This window comes from Dryobates pubescens, chromosome 5, assembly GCF_014839835.1.
Source record: "Dryobates pubescens isolate bDryPub1 chromosome 5, bDryPub1.pri, whole genome shotgun sequence".
Classification (NCBI taxonomy): domain Eukaryota; kingdom Metazoa; phylum Chordata; class Aves; order Piciformes; family Picidae; genus Dryobates; species Dryobates pubescens.
Genome location: NC_071616.1, coordinates 44,333,410 through 44,350,104, shown reverse-complemented (window position 1 = coordinate 44,350,104; position 16,695 = coordinate 44,333,410). Strand labels below are relative to the sequence as shown.

At 43.6% G+C, this 16,695-nt stretch overlaps 1 protein-coding gene across 1 annotated transcript in view; it reads left to right on the top strand.

Moving 5' to 3' along the window:
* The first annotated feature begins 496 nt into the window (after nucleotides 1–496).
* Nucleotides 497–16,695, top strand: part of DPH6 (diphthamine biosynthesis 6) — a 213,956-nt gene continuing 197,757 nt past the window's right edge. Inside the window, exons 1-3 of the mRNA XM_054162115.1 lie at nucleotides 497–653; nucleotides 5,219–5,313; nucleotides 8,602–8,795. Coding sequence (XP_054018090.1) covers nucleotides 631–653; nucleotides 5,219–5,313; nucleotides 8,602–8,795 — 312 coding nt within the window. The 5' untranslated portion in view covers nucleotides 497–630. The remainder of the gene's footprint in view (nucleotides 654–5,218; nucleotides 5,314–8,601; nucleotides 8,796–16,695) is intronic.

Genomic DNA, 16,695 nt, shown 5'->3' with positions numbered 1-16,695 from the left:
TTTCCTCGACTCAAAGCAACCTCTCCTGGCTTCCCTTCCCGGGGTGGCGGTGAAGCCGAGCTGCGGCTACGCCCCACCGTCCCCCGAGGAGAAGGGGCTTGCTTCACTCAGTCCACCCCATTCTCGACGCAGTGCCCGCTCAGAACCGGCCCGCTGCTGCTCGCAGCAGACACGGTGAAAGGCAGGCAGAGGGAGGCAGCAGGAGCGCACAAGCGATTCCGCGGCAGCGGGTGGCCCGCTCGGGCCTACCCGGGCGGCCGCCCTGCCCTCCATAGGCGGCCCGCGCGTTGCCTTTGCGGCCGCGCTCTCCGCACCGCCCTCATCTGGGTTGCGCTCGGCCTCCGCTATCCCGGCCGGCAGGGCCGCGGAGGAGGCTGCCTGCTGCCGGGGGCCGCGGAGAGGCGGGGGCCTGTCATGCCGCCCGCTCGCTCAGGCAGTCTCCCGGCCTGCCCCGGTAGGAGGGCCCTCCGAAGGGAGGCGGCCAAGAGGTAGCGGTAGCAACGGCAGAGCTGCCGGCGTGTGCGGTGCAGGGTGGCCGGGGCGGCTGGCCAGCAGCCTCCTTCCCCGCTGCGTTTCGCAGCTGTCACACACCTCCCTGTTAGTGTTGCCGCCCTCGGGCCCGTGAGCAACATGAGAGTAGTGGCTTTGATCAGGTAACGGGCTGAGGGAGCGCCCACGTGGGCGAGCGAGGCGCTTCCCGCAGGTGGAAGCTTGCGGCGGAGGGAGGGCGCGGGGAGAGGCCAAGTCCGCCCGCCCGGCAGCAGCCCGGGGGTCGCGCTCCACCCAGCGCTGCCGGGGACACCCCTCCTGCCCCGGCCCTTCCCGCCCCTGCGTTTCCTGCCGCTCCCCCTCCGCTCCGCCGAGCGATGATCGGTGCTGTGCTGGCGTCTTAGGCTTTGCCGCCTGCGGCTCTCTGCTGCCCGCCTTTTGAGTGCTGGGTGAAAGCCTTCCCTGCCTCTACGCAGGGAAGGGCTGTAGTGAGGTCTGTCCTGCTTTTCCCCTCTTCCCGGTATGCTCAAGAACTGCTACTGTGCGTTTAAAAAAGACCCTCACCAACCAAAACAGAACATCCTGGTGGCGTGCCCCCCGGCTCCCGAGTTCTCCCTCCGAGCGCGGAGGGGCTGAGCCGGCGCCGTCCGGGGCGGGCTGCGAGCGGGCCCGGAGCTGCCGGCGGCGGCAGGGAGTAGCTGCTGCCCTGGAGGTGCAGAGCCCTGGTCGCACGTCGTGCAGTTAGGGGGAGTTGAGGCTCATTCGTAGTCGAATTTCCAGGTCCTTTATGATTATCTTCAGCTCTCTTAGGCCAGGCTTTTCTGAACTCCCAACGACAGATTTTTCCAGCGTGTCTTTTGAGGTGAAGCTCGCTCAATTAAATAGTTGGACACAGCCCTGGTCTGTCAGTGGCTGCTGGTTTTGCTCCTGGTACACTCCTGCTGCTTTTTGTCAGCTCTTGCGGCTCTTGTACCGTAAATAATAGTTAATTAAAAACCAGCAAGCTATGGAACCTGTAAATGGGAGAGGATTGTGAGAGTGTGTGCACTGGATTTTTATTTTTAGGGGCAGGGGCTGTTCACTGAAACTTTACTGTATTTTACTCTCTCAGTCTATAATAGCAAACCTTGTTGAAATTGGGAGTTTGGGTGCAGCAATTATAAATCCAAATGACGTCCAAAGGGGGGAAAAAAAATCAGCAAATGTTATCTACATCTTTCAAGAATCCCTTAAACACAGACTGGAAATATCAGCTGTGGTGCTTTTTCTTGTTTGATAGATAAGATTTTGCCTCCCCGGTTTCTTAATTTTGATATGCTCTAAGCAGAGGAAGATATTAAAAGGCAGGTTGAAATAAACCCCTAAAACCAGGTTCCTTACACAACTGCTATTTCAACGTGCCGTTTTACAAGGGCGGATTTAGTTTCAGTAATAGTTTTAAGAAGAGTTTAAAGAGACATCAAAGTGTTTGAAATCTTTGTAACAGAGCTAGCCTCAAAGATCAGAGGGGTGGGGTGGTGGGGGGGAAGTATTTGAAAGCTGCTGCTTACCTTTGAAAAAGGTCAGGATTATGTATAAAACTACTTTAACCTGTTTCTTTTTCCTTTAAAATGTTGACCACACTGATAGTCTTGCTTTAAGGTGGTATTTATGGGTTAAACCCCTATTGTGTTTGGTGCTAAATCGTGGCCATTTGAAAGCCAGTCTATTACCCGGACTACAGTGATTTTCAACTCTTTTAATAGAATTTTCTTGCTGTGAAAGGTTGCACTCCTCAATAGAAAGGAATTCTGCTCAGAAGCCTTTTATAGACCCATATCTTCATGGGGTTTTTTTTCCTTTGGTATTTTTCCTCTGGTATTTTGCCTGTCTGTAAGCCGACCTGTTAACATACTTGTAACGTTGTCAAAACTTACTTTTTCTGTGTCCCAACTACAAAAAGGCCTTGTAGTAATTTTTTTTTTCTGTGATGAGACCTGGGAGGAGTCCCCAGGCTACCTCATCACCTTCTTTCATCTCTCCTAATATTTTTTACAGTGTGTGGGGTTTTGTGCTTTTATTTTTGTTGTTGTTGTTTGGTTCTGTTTTGTTTGGGGGTTTATTATTATTTATCTTCTTACGCTGTTGTTGTTCTTTTGTTGGGTTTTTGTGGGGTTTTGGTTGGGGTTTTATTATTATTTTCCTTCTTATGCTGTTGTTGTTATTTTGTTGGGTTTTGGTTGGGGTTTTTTGGTTGGTTTTGGGTTATTTTTTGTTGCAATCTATTAGACCACAGTGGGGCTGGCGTGTGGAGTCCACCATCCTCCCACAGCATAGGCTGGCTGGCTTCATTCTGTCTGCCTTCCTTGGTCTTAAGTGTCATGTGTTTGACAGCTAGGTTAGAAGACTTTGTAGGCAGGCACCATTTCATTTTGTTTCTTAGAATGGCTAGGTTTTAGGTAACAGTAATACAGAAAAGGAATTACCAGTACAGTGGCATGTGATCCAGTGGGTACTCTCTAAATTTCAATCTAGCAATCAATGGGCAGGTGTGGGAAATGGAAATGTAGCCTCATTTTAACTGCTTGTTTGTTTGTTTGTTTTCAATATAAATGAATTGAAAACATCAGTGGATTTGTTGTAGTGTCCTTTTAATTTTTGATGTTTAAATACTGAAATGCCTGTTTACAGCAGGCAATTATCTATTGTCATAGAATTTAGGGTTTTTTTGAAGCTGTGTTTGCAGTTGAAAACAGGACTGTGGGAGGTTTTTATTTGCTGGAAGTAAGTCATTCAGAAAGAGAAAAAGCCTTTGTCTCATTATGATTCTATTAAACCTGAAATTTCACAGTATGAGGTGGATGCTCAAGTTTTCAAGCTACCAAGCACAGTATTCAGAATTAGTGAACATTTGATTGTAATTTTTGTGTGTGTGTGTGCTGGAAATGTTTAAGAGGAGACTGGATGAGGCGCTTGGTGCCGTGGTTTAGTTGAGTAGATGGTGCTGGGTGCTAGGTTGGACTCGATGATCTCTAAGGTCTTTTCCAACCTGGTTAATACCAGGTAGTGATCAGGATATCAGGTAGTGATAGGACTAGGGGGAATGGAATGAAGCTGGAGGTGGGGAGATTCAGGCTGGAGGTGAGGAGGAAGTTCTTCACCATGAGAGTGGTGAAGCCCTGGGATGGGTTGTCCAGGGAGGTGGTTGAGGCCCCATCCCTGGAGGTGTTTAAGCCCAGGCTGGATGAGGCTCTGGCCAGCCTGATCTAGTGTGAGGTGTCCCTGCCCATGGCAGGGGGGTTGGAACTAGATGATCCTTGCGGTCCCTTCCAACCCTGACTGATACTATGATACCATTCCATTCCATTCCATTCCATTCCATAGACAGGTTAGAAGAAGGTCATAGGTGTGCATGAGACTGTCAGGTAGAGATGGAAACTTACAGCACTGAAACTTAAGCAGCTGCTTTGCCAAAATCTGTTGAGTACAAAAAGGTGCTGTGTTATTTATACTCTTTCTGCTTTAGGTTTTAGTTGTACGGCAAATGAAGGTCAGCATACAGAATTTGAGCATGGTTCAAAGCAGAAATTGAGAGGAATGGCTGTATGGTTACATTCCTGTATGACGTTTCCAGGCTCTTGCTTGGAGGCCTAGATGGAAGTAGGAATTTTCTACTGGAAATGAAGAAGTTTGTTGGTAATAGCACAGAAACCAAAGGGCTGCTGTAGCAAGAACTGCTTGTACTGCCTGTTCTCCTGTCTGTCCCAGTGACTCTGAAGATGCAGTTTTGCAGAGATGGCCTAGATCTCTGTTCCTGTTCCTGCCCTGGAATACTTTTTGTGCCTTGGCATTTAAATAGTCTCCACCTGTCATTTGAGGGCTGTGAGTCTGAATGCAGGTTTTGTAAGCAGGGTGTATTGTTGCAATGCTCTTAGCTTTATTGTGAAACTGTACTGTTTCTTTGGAAAGTGATTGAAATTGATGACAAGTAGTATATTTCAGTTACAGGAGGAGAGCAGGATTCTGCCCTCACTGTGGACAAGTGGAAAAGGTTCCAGTAGATCTTGTATGAATGTCCAAATCAATGGTGTTCTCTCTCTTAGACTGTCATCTCTTGGCCTTGGAGAATATTGTTCGGTTTGGTTTTTCTTTGTATTCAATCAGCAGCAATTATTTTTATTTGAAGTTATATGCAGGAAAAGAATTGTGTGTCCAGTGCAGTGTCACCCAGGTCTGTAACAATTACAGCTTTTGACAGTGGGAGGTGCCTTTAATATCTTGAAACTTCATGTATCCCATGAAGGATAAATATTATTCCTGCTATGGCAGTCTTCATTTAAAAACCATTTGAAAAGATTGCTAATGCTGGCAACTCTCTGGAGCAGGTACTGTTGTGGGGTTTTTAATCCAAGTTACCTAGTAATGAGCACAGAGTAATTAATCTCTGGAGTAGAAGATAGTCCTTGTTCTGAAGGGATTCCCGTGTCAGTGGCTGTTCATGGGTACTGTCTTATTTAAGATGCAGAACTGGGTTTGTGCTTTTTGGGTGCTGTGTGTAGGCACTATACATATAGAATGGGTGTATAATAAAACTCTCCCTTTCCTACTGCTAATACTTTACAACCTTTTTTTAATTCCAGAACTTCATAATGAGCTCTGATGAGACAAATTCTTCAGCAGTTAGGCAACAGTCAACAGACTAAAGCTTTTATCAGTTCTTTTAATTGCCATTCTGTCCTTTTTCTTGCAGTGGTGGGAAGGACAGCTGCTATAACATGATGCAGTGTGTTGCTGCTGGGCATCAGATTGTTGCTCTAGCCAATTTAAGACCTGCTGAAAGCACAGGTATGAGAGCCATGTTTTCTTTATTTTTTTTTCAAATATTAGATACAATGGAAGCAGAGCTCTGCCTAAATGAAGTTTTTATGTGGTTTTATATAGCTTTGCATATTGAAAGGGCAGTCTAAAAAAATCTTGAGAGGTAGAAAAAGAAAATGCTGTGTGGACATATTAAATGTACTTCTCCTCAAAGGGGGAAAAAAAATTACCCAAACACAAGAAGATGAAGATCAGTAAAAGGGAGGCGTATGCAATCTGGAAAAGGGAGGGTTCGACTACTCCTGATGGGAAACAAAGGGATTGTGTGAGTTCAGTAGCACAAATAGTAAAAGATGGTAAAGGATGTCATCAAACAAAACAATTACTCTATTTCTGGAAATGCTTTAAATTGGCATAAGCTGTTGTAGCTGCCAAAAATAATGCAGTTTTGCTGCTTCTCATTCATTTTTAGCCTTGTGTATCCTTCTCCTTTATTGTAGCCCAGCATTTGTGAACTGGGTTGAAGAACTGATCTGGGTTGGACTTGACCTCGATGCACTCATTTTTCCTGCCTTTCTCCTTTTAGCTCAGACCACTTTTCTGATCAGTTCCTCACATGTTGCACCTACATAGGAAGGCCCTACAGGGAGACCAGGACAGGGTGCATTGAAGAGCTCTGAGGCCAGTTGTATAAGGTTTCATGAGGCCAAGTAATAGGTTCTGCACTTGGGTCACAGCCACCCCTTGCAGTGCAACAGGCCTGGGGAGGAGTGACTGGAAAGGTGCTTGTCAAAAAGGCATATGGGGGTGTTGGTTGACAGCCAGCTGAACATGAGCCAGCAGTGTGTTGAGGTGGCCAAAAAGGCCAATATCCTGCCTTGTCAGAAATAACTGGCCAGCAGGAGTAGGGAAGTGATTGTCCCCCTGTGGCCAAACCTTGAATGCTGGGTTCACTTTTGGACCCCTCGCTATAAGATAGACACTGAAGTGCTTGAGCATATCCAGAGAAGGACACCAAAGCTGCTGAAGAGTAGAGCACAAGAAGTCTTATGAAGGTAGACTGAGGAAGCTGGGGCTGCTTAGTCCAGAGAAGAGAGAAGGCTCAGAGGAAGCCTTGTTCTCTACAACTCCCTGAAAGGAGGTTGCAGTGAGTTGGGGGTCAGTTTCTTGTGCCAGGTAACAAGTGACAGGATGAGAGGAAATGGCCTTAAGTTGCACCAGGAGGGGTACACATTGGACATTAGGAAAAATTTCTGCACAGAAAGAGAGGTTAAGCATTGGCACAGGCTCCCCAGGGAAGCGGTGGAATCATCCACCCTGGAAGTACTTAAAAAACCATGTAGATATGGTTTAGTATTGGAGGAGTTAGGCTGGTGGTTGGAATTGATGATCTTAAAGGCCTTTTCCATCCTTGATTCTGTAATTCTATGATTCTGTGAAAGAGAATGGGAGAAACTCAGGAAGTCTAAGGCAGTGGTGCAGCGAGAGGATTGGCTGAGTACTTCTGCTTTGGACTAGAGCATAAAGCAAAGTGAAACTTGACAGGAAAGTGAGTTGCTTCCTAGTTGGTAGGGGGGAAATGTTCAAATACATTAACTGCTCAACATATGTTAAACAATTAAGTATGATGTCTGGTAACTGCGTATTAGGAAGATACACAGAAATGGAAGGCAAAAGGGAGCTGCCATCACAGATGAGTCACGGATTGAATTGGCAAATGCTAGGGAGTACAGAAACAATTTATTTTCTGGGTAGCTAGGACATAATAATCTCTAATCTTGTTGAAATATGTTGTCTTTAAACTAATTTATCCACATCAGAAATGTGGAATATTGTCATTAAAATCGTAAAATGCTGCCTTTAAGTATGTAGTTGGAAATTTTGTGGAAAGTTAATTGAGGTGCTTCAGGCAATAGCTGATTCTGTGCCATTCATTTTGTTTTATCTTGTACCACTGTTGCCTGGAGAGTCTCAATTAATAAAGAAACTGTATTCTGAACTGAATATCAGTTTAAAGACCTTGTCATATTCATGTATGTTGAAAAACACTGACTTTTTCTTCTAAATCAACTCTTCTGCTTTAGATTGCTTGGTTGTGTGTATGGGTTTGGATTTGTCTGTTTTGAGCAGAAACATATCTGTTGTATGGCATCAACCTAATTGTTGCATCACAAATTGCTCATCTTCATCAGTGCTACAGACCTTTTTCTTTGCAAGATTTGCTACATCCATAAACAGCAGAGATGCTTGATGTGCCTGTGCAAATGAAGAGAGGTTCCAGTACTACAAATCAGCACGAAGATAGTGACCCCTGTTAGCTTCCAATAAATAAAGCTTTCAATAAATAAATTCACCAATAATGATGTAGTGCATTAATCAGGCTGAAAAATTAGCTGACAGATTTGATATGTAAATATTAAAATAGTGACCTGTGTTAGCTTTTAATAAGTAAAGTGGGGAATTCACCAATAATGATGCATTGCTTTACTCAGTCTGAAAAATGAGCTGAAAGGTTTTATGTGTAAATGATTTTACTGTTCCAGGTTTCATCCTAACCCATGATGTGTGTATTTTAGCTGTTGGGGTTGGGTTTTTTTTGTTGTGTCTGCTTGCTGCAAACTGCTTGTGAGAAAATTCAGCTCCGTTTTTCTCCCAGTTAAGGAAGTAGTTTCTGTACTGAAATTATATGAGCTTAATTGTTTAAGGGTAGAAAGGGTCTGGATATTATGGCACTTTGCTTATTAAGCAATCTCAAAACATCTTAGCAGTCTACTTTTATTCTGCTTGAGCAGAAACAATCTTCTTAAACAATCTCCTCCTTCTTGATGGCCAGGCTATTAATTTTAGCAGTAAAAGTTTGGGGAAATTTTGACAACCTATTGCTTATCCTCAGTGTTGCACTGCAGTCCACACCTTTTTTTGCTCTATGTCGCAGTGCACCTGGGTTTGTGCCTCTGAACCTTGAGCCTATTAAAATTACCGTCTAAATAGGAGTGTTCCAAGGTTTTTGGATGAAGCATGGAGGAATACTAAAGAAGCAACAGACACCACAGTTTTCAAATAGGCACCATATTTGTGACAGATGTCTTCCTTTCCATGCGTCTGTTGGGTGGAGAAATCCTTCTTTTTGGTGTGTTTCCTCCCCCCCAACACACACACACTTTCTTTCCATGTTTACAGAGGTATTGTCACCAAACATCTGTTTGTCAATGAAATATAATGAGCATTTCCATGTTCTCAGTGCTTCCTCGTGCTGGGGTTAGCTGTAATGGCTGAAATAACGTATCTAATCTGATTGCTTCTTAATTGTGGCAGGGCAGAGTGATGAATTGGACAGCTATATGTATCAGACAGTAGGACACCATGCCATTGACCTGTATGCTGAGGCGCTGGATTTGCCACTCTACCGTGGTTTCATCAAGGGGAGCAGTGTCAATACTGGAAGAGTGTACACCCCCTGTCAGGAAGATGAAGTTGAAGACCTTTACCACCTCCTGAAACTTGTCCAGGTATGCTGAACAAAAAGAACTCAAAAGAACTAAATTACTGGGGACAGTTATATTGCTTAATTCATTTGAGGTATTTAAGGTAAAGGACTTGGATATTTAAGGAAAGCTTTGAGGGAAAACTTTTGCAAGTTTTATTTCTGTTGCTCTTCTTGGCACTGTAAATACACAGTGTAACTTTATTCCTTTCTCCCCAGTGTAAATCAGATTTATTTATCCCTATTTCAGGCCACAACCTCGTCCCTGTGTAATAAAAATCACCTGTAAGAGGTGCTCAGCACATACCTTGGTCCTGGTTTAAGCTTCCAGGGCAAAAACCCACCAGACAGAATGTAGGGTATCCTCCCCCCCCTTTTCACTCCTCCCATAGGGAAAAGAGGCAGGGGAGTGAACAAAAACTTTGCACCAAATTGGAGTTCCAGTCTAGAGTCCAGCAGTTAACCCTTAACCTACAACAACCACAAAACACATAATTGTGACAGTTATCTAGAAATGTGGCTTCATATTTGAAGTAATTCATTGCTTGATCACTGGGAGGAGAGATTTGTTGGGGTTTGTGATTTCTGAGTGTATGGAATGTAATGTCTAGGCATTTCCATTTGTATACACTTCTGTAAACCAGAATCTGTTGTTTGTTTTCTGTGATGCAGATCGTTCACAGAATATTTGACTATGATAGCTTTCATTCCTGTAGCTCTGTAATGATGCTCTAATGTATCAAATAATAGCAGCAGCATATAGCAATCATTTTCAGCCATGAAATCAACTGAAGGGAGATAATGAGCATCTTTCCTAAACCTCTTGAAATTTATTCTCTGTTCTTTGCTAAACTGTTTCATGTAGTCCTTTGCTTTCCACCAGAATGAAATCGGGTTTCGTATAAATAAATAGGAAGCTTCCCATTGTTTTTACACGAGATTTGTGTCTGTTCCTGTTAATTGTGTTGGGGACTGCAGCTCACAGTGCTAAAACAATGCAATGTTCAAAAAAATCATATTCATAGTAAATGAGGGAATCCAGGTTTCATTTGACTGGTCAAACTACTCTCTGAAACTTCAGCTGAGGATATTTGCAGTCTTCAGTTCAGGTATGGAACATTCTTAGTGGTGAGCTGGGTAGAGTGGGATTAATGGTTGTCGGACCTGATGGTCTTGAGGGACTTCTCCAACCTGAATGATTTTTCTAGCTCTCTTTCCTCCATTGAGATTCATCAACCCAAAAGCTTCAGGCTTAAAAACATTATTTTAATTTTTTTTTTCCAGTTGAAAAAAAAAAAAAGAGAGCTTGCAGATGAGATCTGAGAATGTGGTTTGAGTGCAGAGGCCTTCCCGAATCATGTTGGAATTGTGTGTTACATCTTTTCAACACCTTTGGCAGGGAAGTCATGTTGCTCTAAGCTACAATCAAGATCATACACCTGTGCTGGTCTGTGAGACTGTGACACAGAACAGTGCATGGAGACTTTGTGGCCTCGGGTTGCACCGAGGGTGGTTTAGTTTGCACGTTAGGAAAAATTTTCTTTGCTGAAAAGGGTTGTCAAACCCTGGAACAGGCTGCCCAGGGAACTGGTGGAGTCCCCAGCCCTGGAGGTATTTAAAAGACATGTAGATGTGCTGCTGAGGGACACGGGTTAGTGGTGGACTTGGCAGTGCTGGGGCGGCAGTTGGCCTCATTGCTCTGAAGGGTCTTTTCCAGCCTAAACAATTCAGTGTTTCTGTGATTATGCTCTGGAGTGCTTCACAGAGGTTTTTGTGGGGACTGTGCATATCAAGCAGTGCAGGAGCTGAAGGAAATACTGTACAGCAGTTTTACATTATTTTTGAGGCACGGTAGTGTTAGGAATTAGGAGGGCTAGGATACGCTGTCTGTTAAAGCTGCATGCTAACAGCTTTCTGCCTCTGGGTAAGCTAATAAATTACTGATCAATTTAATTAAAAATGGGCAGATTAGTGGCAATTAAGAAGATACTTCCTTTTCAATTCTTGCTGTCTTTGGAGAAATGGATGCCTGACATAAATTAATGCTAATGTTAAATCTTGACAACTTCTGCTTTGGAATTTTGTACGTGATAATTATAACTATGGTTGAAAGAGATGTTATCAAGTTGTCTGGAACTAAATAACTATTTATTTTCTGTCTGGAAATACTATTTCCACTATACAATATTTTTAAGTCATAATTTTGAAGGCATAAATTAGTTAGGGGCAATGGTTTTAAACTGGGGCAGGGTAGATTCAGGCTGGACAGAAGGAGGAAGCTCTGCACAATGAGAGTGGTAAAATACTGGAACAGGTTGCCCAGGGATGTGATTGAGGCCCCCTCCCTGGAGACATTCAAGATCAGACTTTGATGTGGCCCTGGGCAGCCTGATCTAGTTGGAGGTGTCCCTGCTGACTGCAGGAGGGTTGGACAAGATGACCTTTGAGGGTCCCTTCCAACCCAGTGCAATCTGTGAATCTGTGAAATATTATCAATGTGCTGCTTTTGTGTTAGGCTTTGGATAACCAGGTCTTTAGTTATCTGTGAAATTCTGGTGCTAAAGTTTCAGTAGAAGTCTTGGCACATTCTGATGAATAATTGCAACATTACCAGGGAGACCTAAACTACAGCAGCTCGAAGGCTTTGGTTTTATTTTATTATATTTGGTTTTAATTTGAAGTTAAAGGCATGAAAATGTTTCCTCTGTGTGTTACCAGTACCTTTGAAAGCTTTCTGCTTTTGATTTTTCACATTCTTTTATAACTGCAGCTTTGTAGCTCTGCTATGTAAGTCTCAGTCACTGAGAATTCTGCTTTAGGAGTTGTTTTTTACTTTCACCCTTCCCCTCCCCCCCCCCCCCCCCCCCAAGATGTTAATAGTTTTAAACAGAGAGTTCAATTTGCATGCTGTTGAAGAGAGGGGAGGACTTCTGCAGAAGCCTTGGCAAAATGCATCCTTGAGTGGAGGTAATTTCGAAACACCGATTAGCTCTGGATTTCTGGCACATGGTTTGGGTCCAAGAATACAGAAAAGGTGAGGCTAGATCAAAGTCACAAAGTGTGCCTCACTTTCTCTTCAGAAAGAAGGCTTCTAATGCAAGTGCATCTGTAATAAAACCCATCAACAAAAGGCATTTGAAACACCAGTGTGAATTCAAAAGGATTTGATCATTTGATTTATCTAAAAAGATAAATATTCCTCAGAATGTGCCAGTCCTCTTCTAGCTCATGGGACTCAGAAAGTGATGCTGACTGCTAATGATTGTGAACCTGCTAATTTTATTGTCACAAACCCTGATGATTGATGGGTATAAAGGAAATTTATTTTTTAGTTGCCTTATGCCCTTATTTGGATTCTGTGTTCAATATATATTGGGAATCATACCAGGGTGTTTATATGATGAATGTACCTCACTATGCAGTCCTCACCTCATAGTACAGCATTTACTTTGTGAGACATAGAATCACAGAATGGTTTGTGTTGGAAGGGACCTCCAGAGGTCATCTAATTCCAATCCCTCTGCAGTGAGCAGGGATATCCTCCACTAGATCAGGTTGCTCAGAGCCTTGTTGAGCCTGACCTTGAAGATCTCCAGGGATGTGCCCTCAACTGCTTCCGTAGGCAACCTGTGCCGGTGTTCCCCTACTCTAATGGTAAAGAACTTGTTCCTAACATGCAATCTAAATCTCTCATTTCAAATCATTTTCCCTCATCCTATGACTGCAGGCCTTTGCAAACAGTCCCTCTGCAGCCTTCTTGTTAAATCCCTTCAGGTGTTGAAAGGCAGCTCTAAGGTCCCCACGGAGTCTTCTCCAGGCTGAACTCCCTCAGCTCCCTCAGCCTGTCCTCGTAGCGGAGGTGTTGCAGCCCCCTGATCATTTTTATGGCCCTCCTCTGAACTGGCTCCATCAGGTCCACATCCTTCTGGCCTTGAGGGCTCCCTAGCTGAATTCTGAACTCAGGAAGATATCATTCTCCTCCCCATGTTACTGAACAGGAATTATCAATGCCCTTGTTTGTCCATGTTGATTGCTTTGTGTATTTGATGTTTTCAACATGCTGTTCACTAAACCAGTTTTGCAGCTTGTAAGTTCAGACGTAGTAGGTAGCTTCCATCTCTCACTGATGAGATTCAGAACAGTTCTGTTCTAGTCATCATTTCCCTTGTTTTCAGTTGAAGAAAATCTGCTCTTTTCCCTGTTATGACTTGAATTATTTGTGGATGTCTGGAATAGTTACTCAAAGGTCTATTTCTTAGCATTTTTTTAAAACATTAAATCACAGGAGGAGGGTTTCTCTTCATGCTGAATCTCCAAAACAATCATTTCTCCTTAACTTTCTCCCTATATTTTAAGATGATGTCAGATTGAGAATGCTATACCCTTAATATTTTGGTGGGTTAACTTCCTATGTTTCAATATCTGAATTACAGTTAATTTGTGTACAGCAAGTGAAGCATTGAGAAAGAAGATCAGCTTACAAAATCTTTAGTGCCCAGTTAGGGAGAACAGTGATGGATGAACCAATGGCATTCAGGTTTTGTGGCTTGACCTACTGATGCTGATTAGAGGAACATTTGAAGACCCATATCTCTTGGTGCATTTCTTTTTGCCTTTTAGACATGAAAGCTAAATGTGAACATTGAGAAATGCTATGAAATGTCTACCTACACTACCAAGAAGTAAATAACCATGCTTTCTCATAAAGTAACATTTAGATAGCTGTGGTTTTTCATGTGGCATAGCCTAAATTCCTCTGTCTTTTATAATGATCACAGGATGTCAGGGATTGGAAGGGACCCAAAGAGATCATCGAGTCCAATGACTGGATTTTTATCTCTGAGGATATGAATTGTGCCTTTGCAGTCCCTTTCAGCAATTATTTTTGCCATTGGCCAAGAAGGCCAGTGGCGTCCTGGCCTTCATCAGATACAGTGTGGCCAGCAGGAGCAGGGAGGTCATTCTGCCCTGTGCTCAGCACTGGTTAGGCCACATCTTGAGTCCTGTGTCCAGTTCTGGGCCCCTCAGATTAGGAAAGATGTTGACTTGCTGGATCATGTCCAGAGAAGGGCAACAAAGGTGGGGAGGGATTTGGAGCACAGCCCTGTGAGGAGAGGCTGAGGGAGCTGGGGTTGCTTAGCCTGGAGAAGAGGAGGCTCAGAGGAGACCTTTTTGCTCTCTACGACTACCTGAAGGGAGGTTGTAGCCAGGTGGGGGTTGGTCTCTTCTCCCGGGCGGCCAGCACCAGAACAGGAGGACACAGCCTCAAGCTGTGCCAGGGAAGTTTAGGCTGGATGTTAGGAAGAAGTTCTCCCCATCAAGAGAGATTGGCCATTGGAATGTGCTGCCCAGGGAGGTGGTGGAGTCACCATCACTGGAGGTGTTTAGGAAGAGTCTGGATGGGGTGCTTGGTGCCATGGTTTAGTTGATTAGATGGTGTTGGGCGATAGGTTGGACTCATGATCTGAAAGGTCTTTTCCAACCTGGTTAATTCTATTCTATTCTATTTCTCTTTTAATTGACTTGTTATTTTATTCCTTTCATCCTGAAGTGGAGCTCCATAGCTTCCTCCAGGTGGGGGATGACCCTTATCAGCAGTGAGTAGGAGTGTGAATTAAAGGAAGAGAGCAGTGTAAGAATGATTACACAAGACAGCATTTGTTTCAATTTCTTGATGTCTGGGTTTGTTGTGTGGGATTTTTGTTTGTTTGTGGTATTTTTGTTTGTTTTGGTGTTGGTTGGTTGGTGGTTGTTTTGGGTTTGGTTTATGTGTTTTTTGGTTGCTTGGGGGTTTTTTTATTAGTTTGAATTTTAAAATGAGAAGGGAACAAGGACATTTTTTAATCAACAGGATGCCTGCCGTTCTCCACCTCTGGTCTGAACTGTTCAGGAAGGGTCAATTTATTCTTTTTCATTTATTTATTTCCAGAGGAGGCTCTTGAGCAACATCTTGGAGGTAGTTTCTAACCGTGAGAAATGTTGATCTCTGTGTAAACAAAAGAAGTCTCTCTGTTAGGTGTGTGGAGTTGTTTTCACTCGCTCGCAGTCTTGGTGTGTTAATATTGAATAAGAAGAGACAGTCAGGCTGGTGGTGAAAGATGGTAAGCAAGCCCCAGGGCTTGTTCTGGTCAACTTTAAACCTCTGATTGCCAGTTTTTCCTAATTTGCCATTTCCAGGGCATCTCTAGTGTGACCTTGCCTGCTGAATACGATGCTGTGGGTTGCAGGATTCTCACATGGGTTTGGAAGTGGGCGGCCAGGCATTGTTTACAGGACGCCAAGTGAACTGTGCGCTCGCAGCGAGTTTGATAAACACACGTTTCCTCCTTTTATCAGGGAGATTGCAGAATGTGAAGTATGAGTTTCCAGTTTTACTCATTCCCTTCAAACCTTTTCCTGTTTAAAAACTGAAGCTCCCTAATTGGTTGATGATACATCCTTAGAGTTTTGTTTTGCCATTTTTTTTGGGGGGGGGGGGGGGTGGTGGCGTTTGTTGTTTTGAATCTGAGTTAACCAGCCGCTGCAGCTTTGTTTCCAGTGCCTACCTTGACCAGGTTTGGCAGACTTTCAGATAAAAGCTTCCATTTGTTCAGCACAGAGAAGGCTCTTCCCTATCAATGTAAAGCGAAAGCTAATTAACAGTAATGACTTCTAATCACTTTGCTTTTATAATCCTTTAGGAGCACTGCTATTATCCAATGTAGTTAAGTGAAATACTTGTGTATGAATCAACAATGCTGTATTTCTTCTCGCAGCTATTGCTCATAATCAAGCTCTGAATAAATTATGATAGTGAAATTGATTATAATGTGCTGTATTGCACGTGGAGAAAGCAGCCTCAAATATCCCATTAAATGCCTTGAATATTTAGAGAGTTGCTATTAACATTTTGGCATTTGGTATTGTAGTTAAATGGAAAAATACATTAAGGTGTTTAAGTCAATTTTGTAAATGTTATCAAAACCTTCTCCATGCTTTGAATTGTGTTGAAGTGACATGCAGAGACTCAACAGCCTCACTGCCAGCCTCATTTGGATCCAGTTGCACATCTGTAGGAGTGAACTACACTTACACTTCTCATCCCTGGAGGTCCCTTCCAACCCCTAGCACGGTGTGGCTCAGGGGAGACCTTATTGCTCTCTACAACTACCTGAAAGGAGGCTGTAGCCAGGTGGGGGTTGGTCTCTTCTCCCAGGCAACCAGCACCAGAACAAGAGCACATAGTCTCAAGCTCTGCCAGGGGAAGTTTAGGCTGGAGGTGAGGAGAAAGTTCTTCACAGAGAGAGTAATTGGCCATTGGAATGTGCTGCCCAGGAAGGTGGTGGAGTCACCATCACTGGAGATGATTAGGAAGAGCCTGGATGAGGCACTTAGTGCCATGGTTGAGTTGATTAGATGGTGTTGGGTGATAGGTTGGACTTGATGATCTCTGAGGTGTTTTCCAACCTGGTTGATTCTATGATTCTGTGGAAATGCAGTTCAGTTTTACCTGGAATGAGCAGGTACCTCAACTTGTGCTTCCCCTGGTTTAGCCTGCTGTCTATATTTAGCAGGTTAATCTACATTTCCTTTAGAAATAGTATGTATCTATCAAACTCTTAGTTTTGTTCCCGTGCATGCAGCTTGCCTGCCTGCAATCATTTACACTTCAAAAGGAGTGGCAGAGTAATACTGGGGAATTATTATTAATACCTGGAGGCAATAAAATAAGATGTAACTTTATTGGAGCAAAACTGGACCGCTGGAAACAATGCTCATGAAAACCAAGAGCCAAACAGATTGCTAGGCTGGAGGTATCTTAAGCAATTTTGCAATAATTCTGATTGAAAAACCAGAATTAGGCAGGTGATGGAATTGAAATTTGAAATTTAGTGAACTCTTCCACCTACAGGGCCAAAACCTGGATGAAACTGAATTTTTGGCAT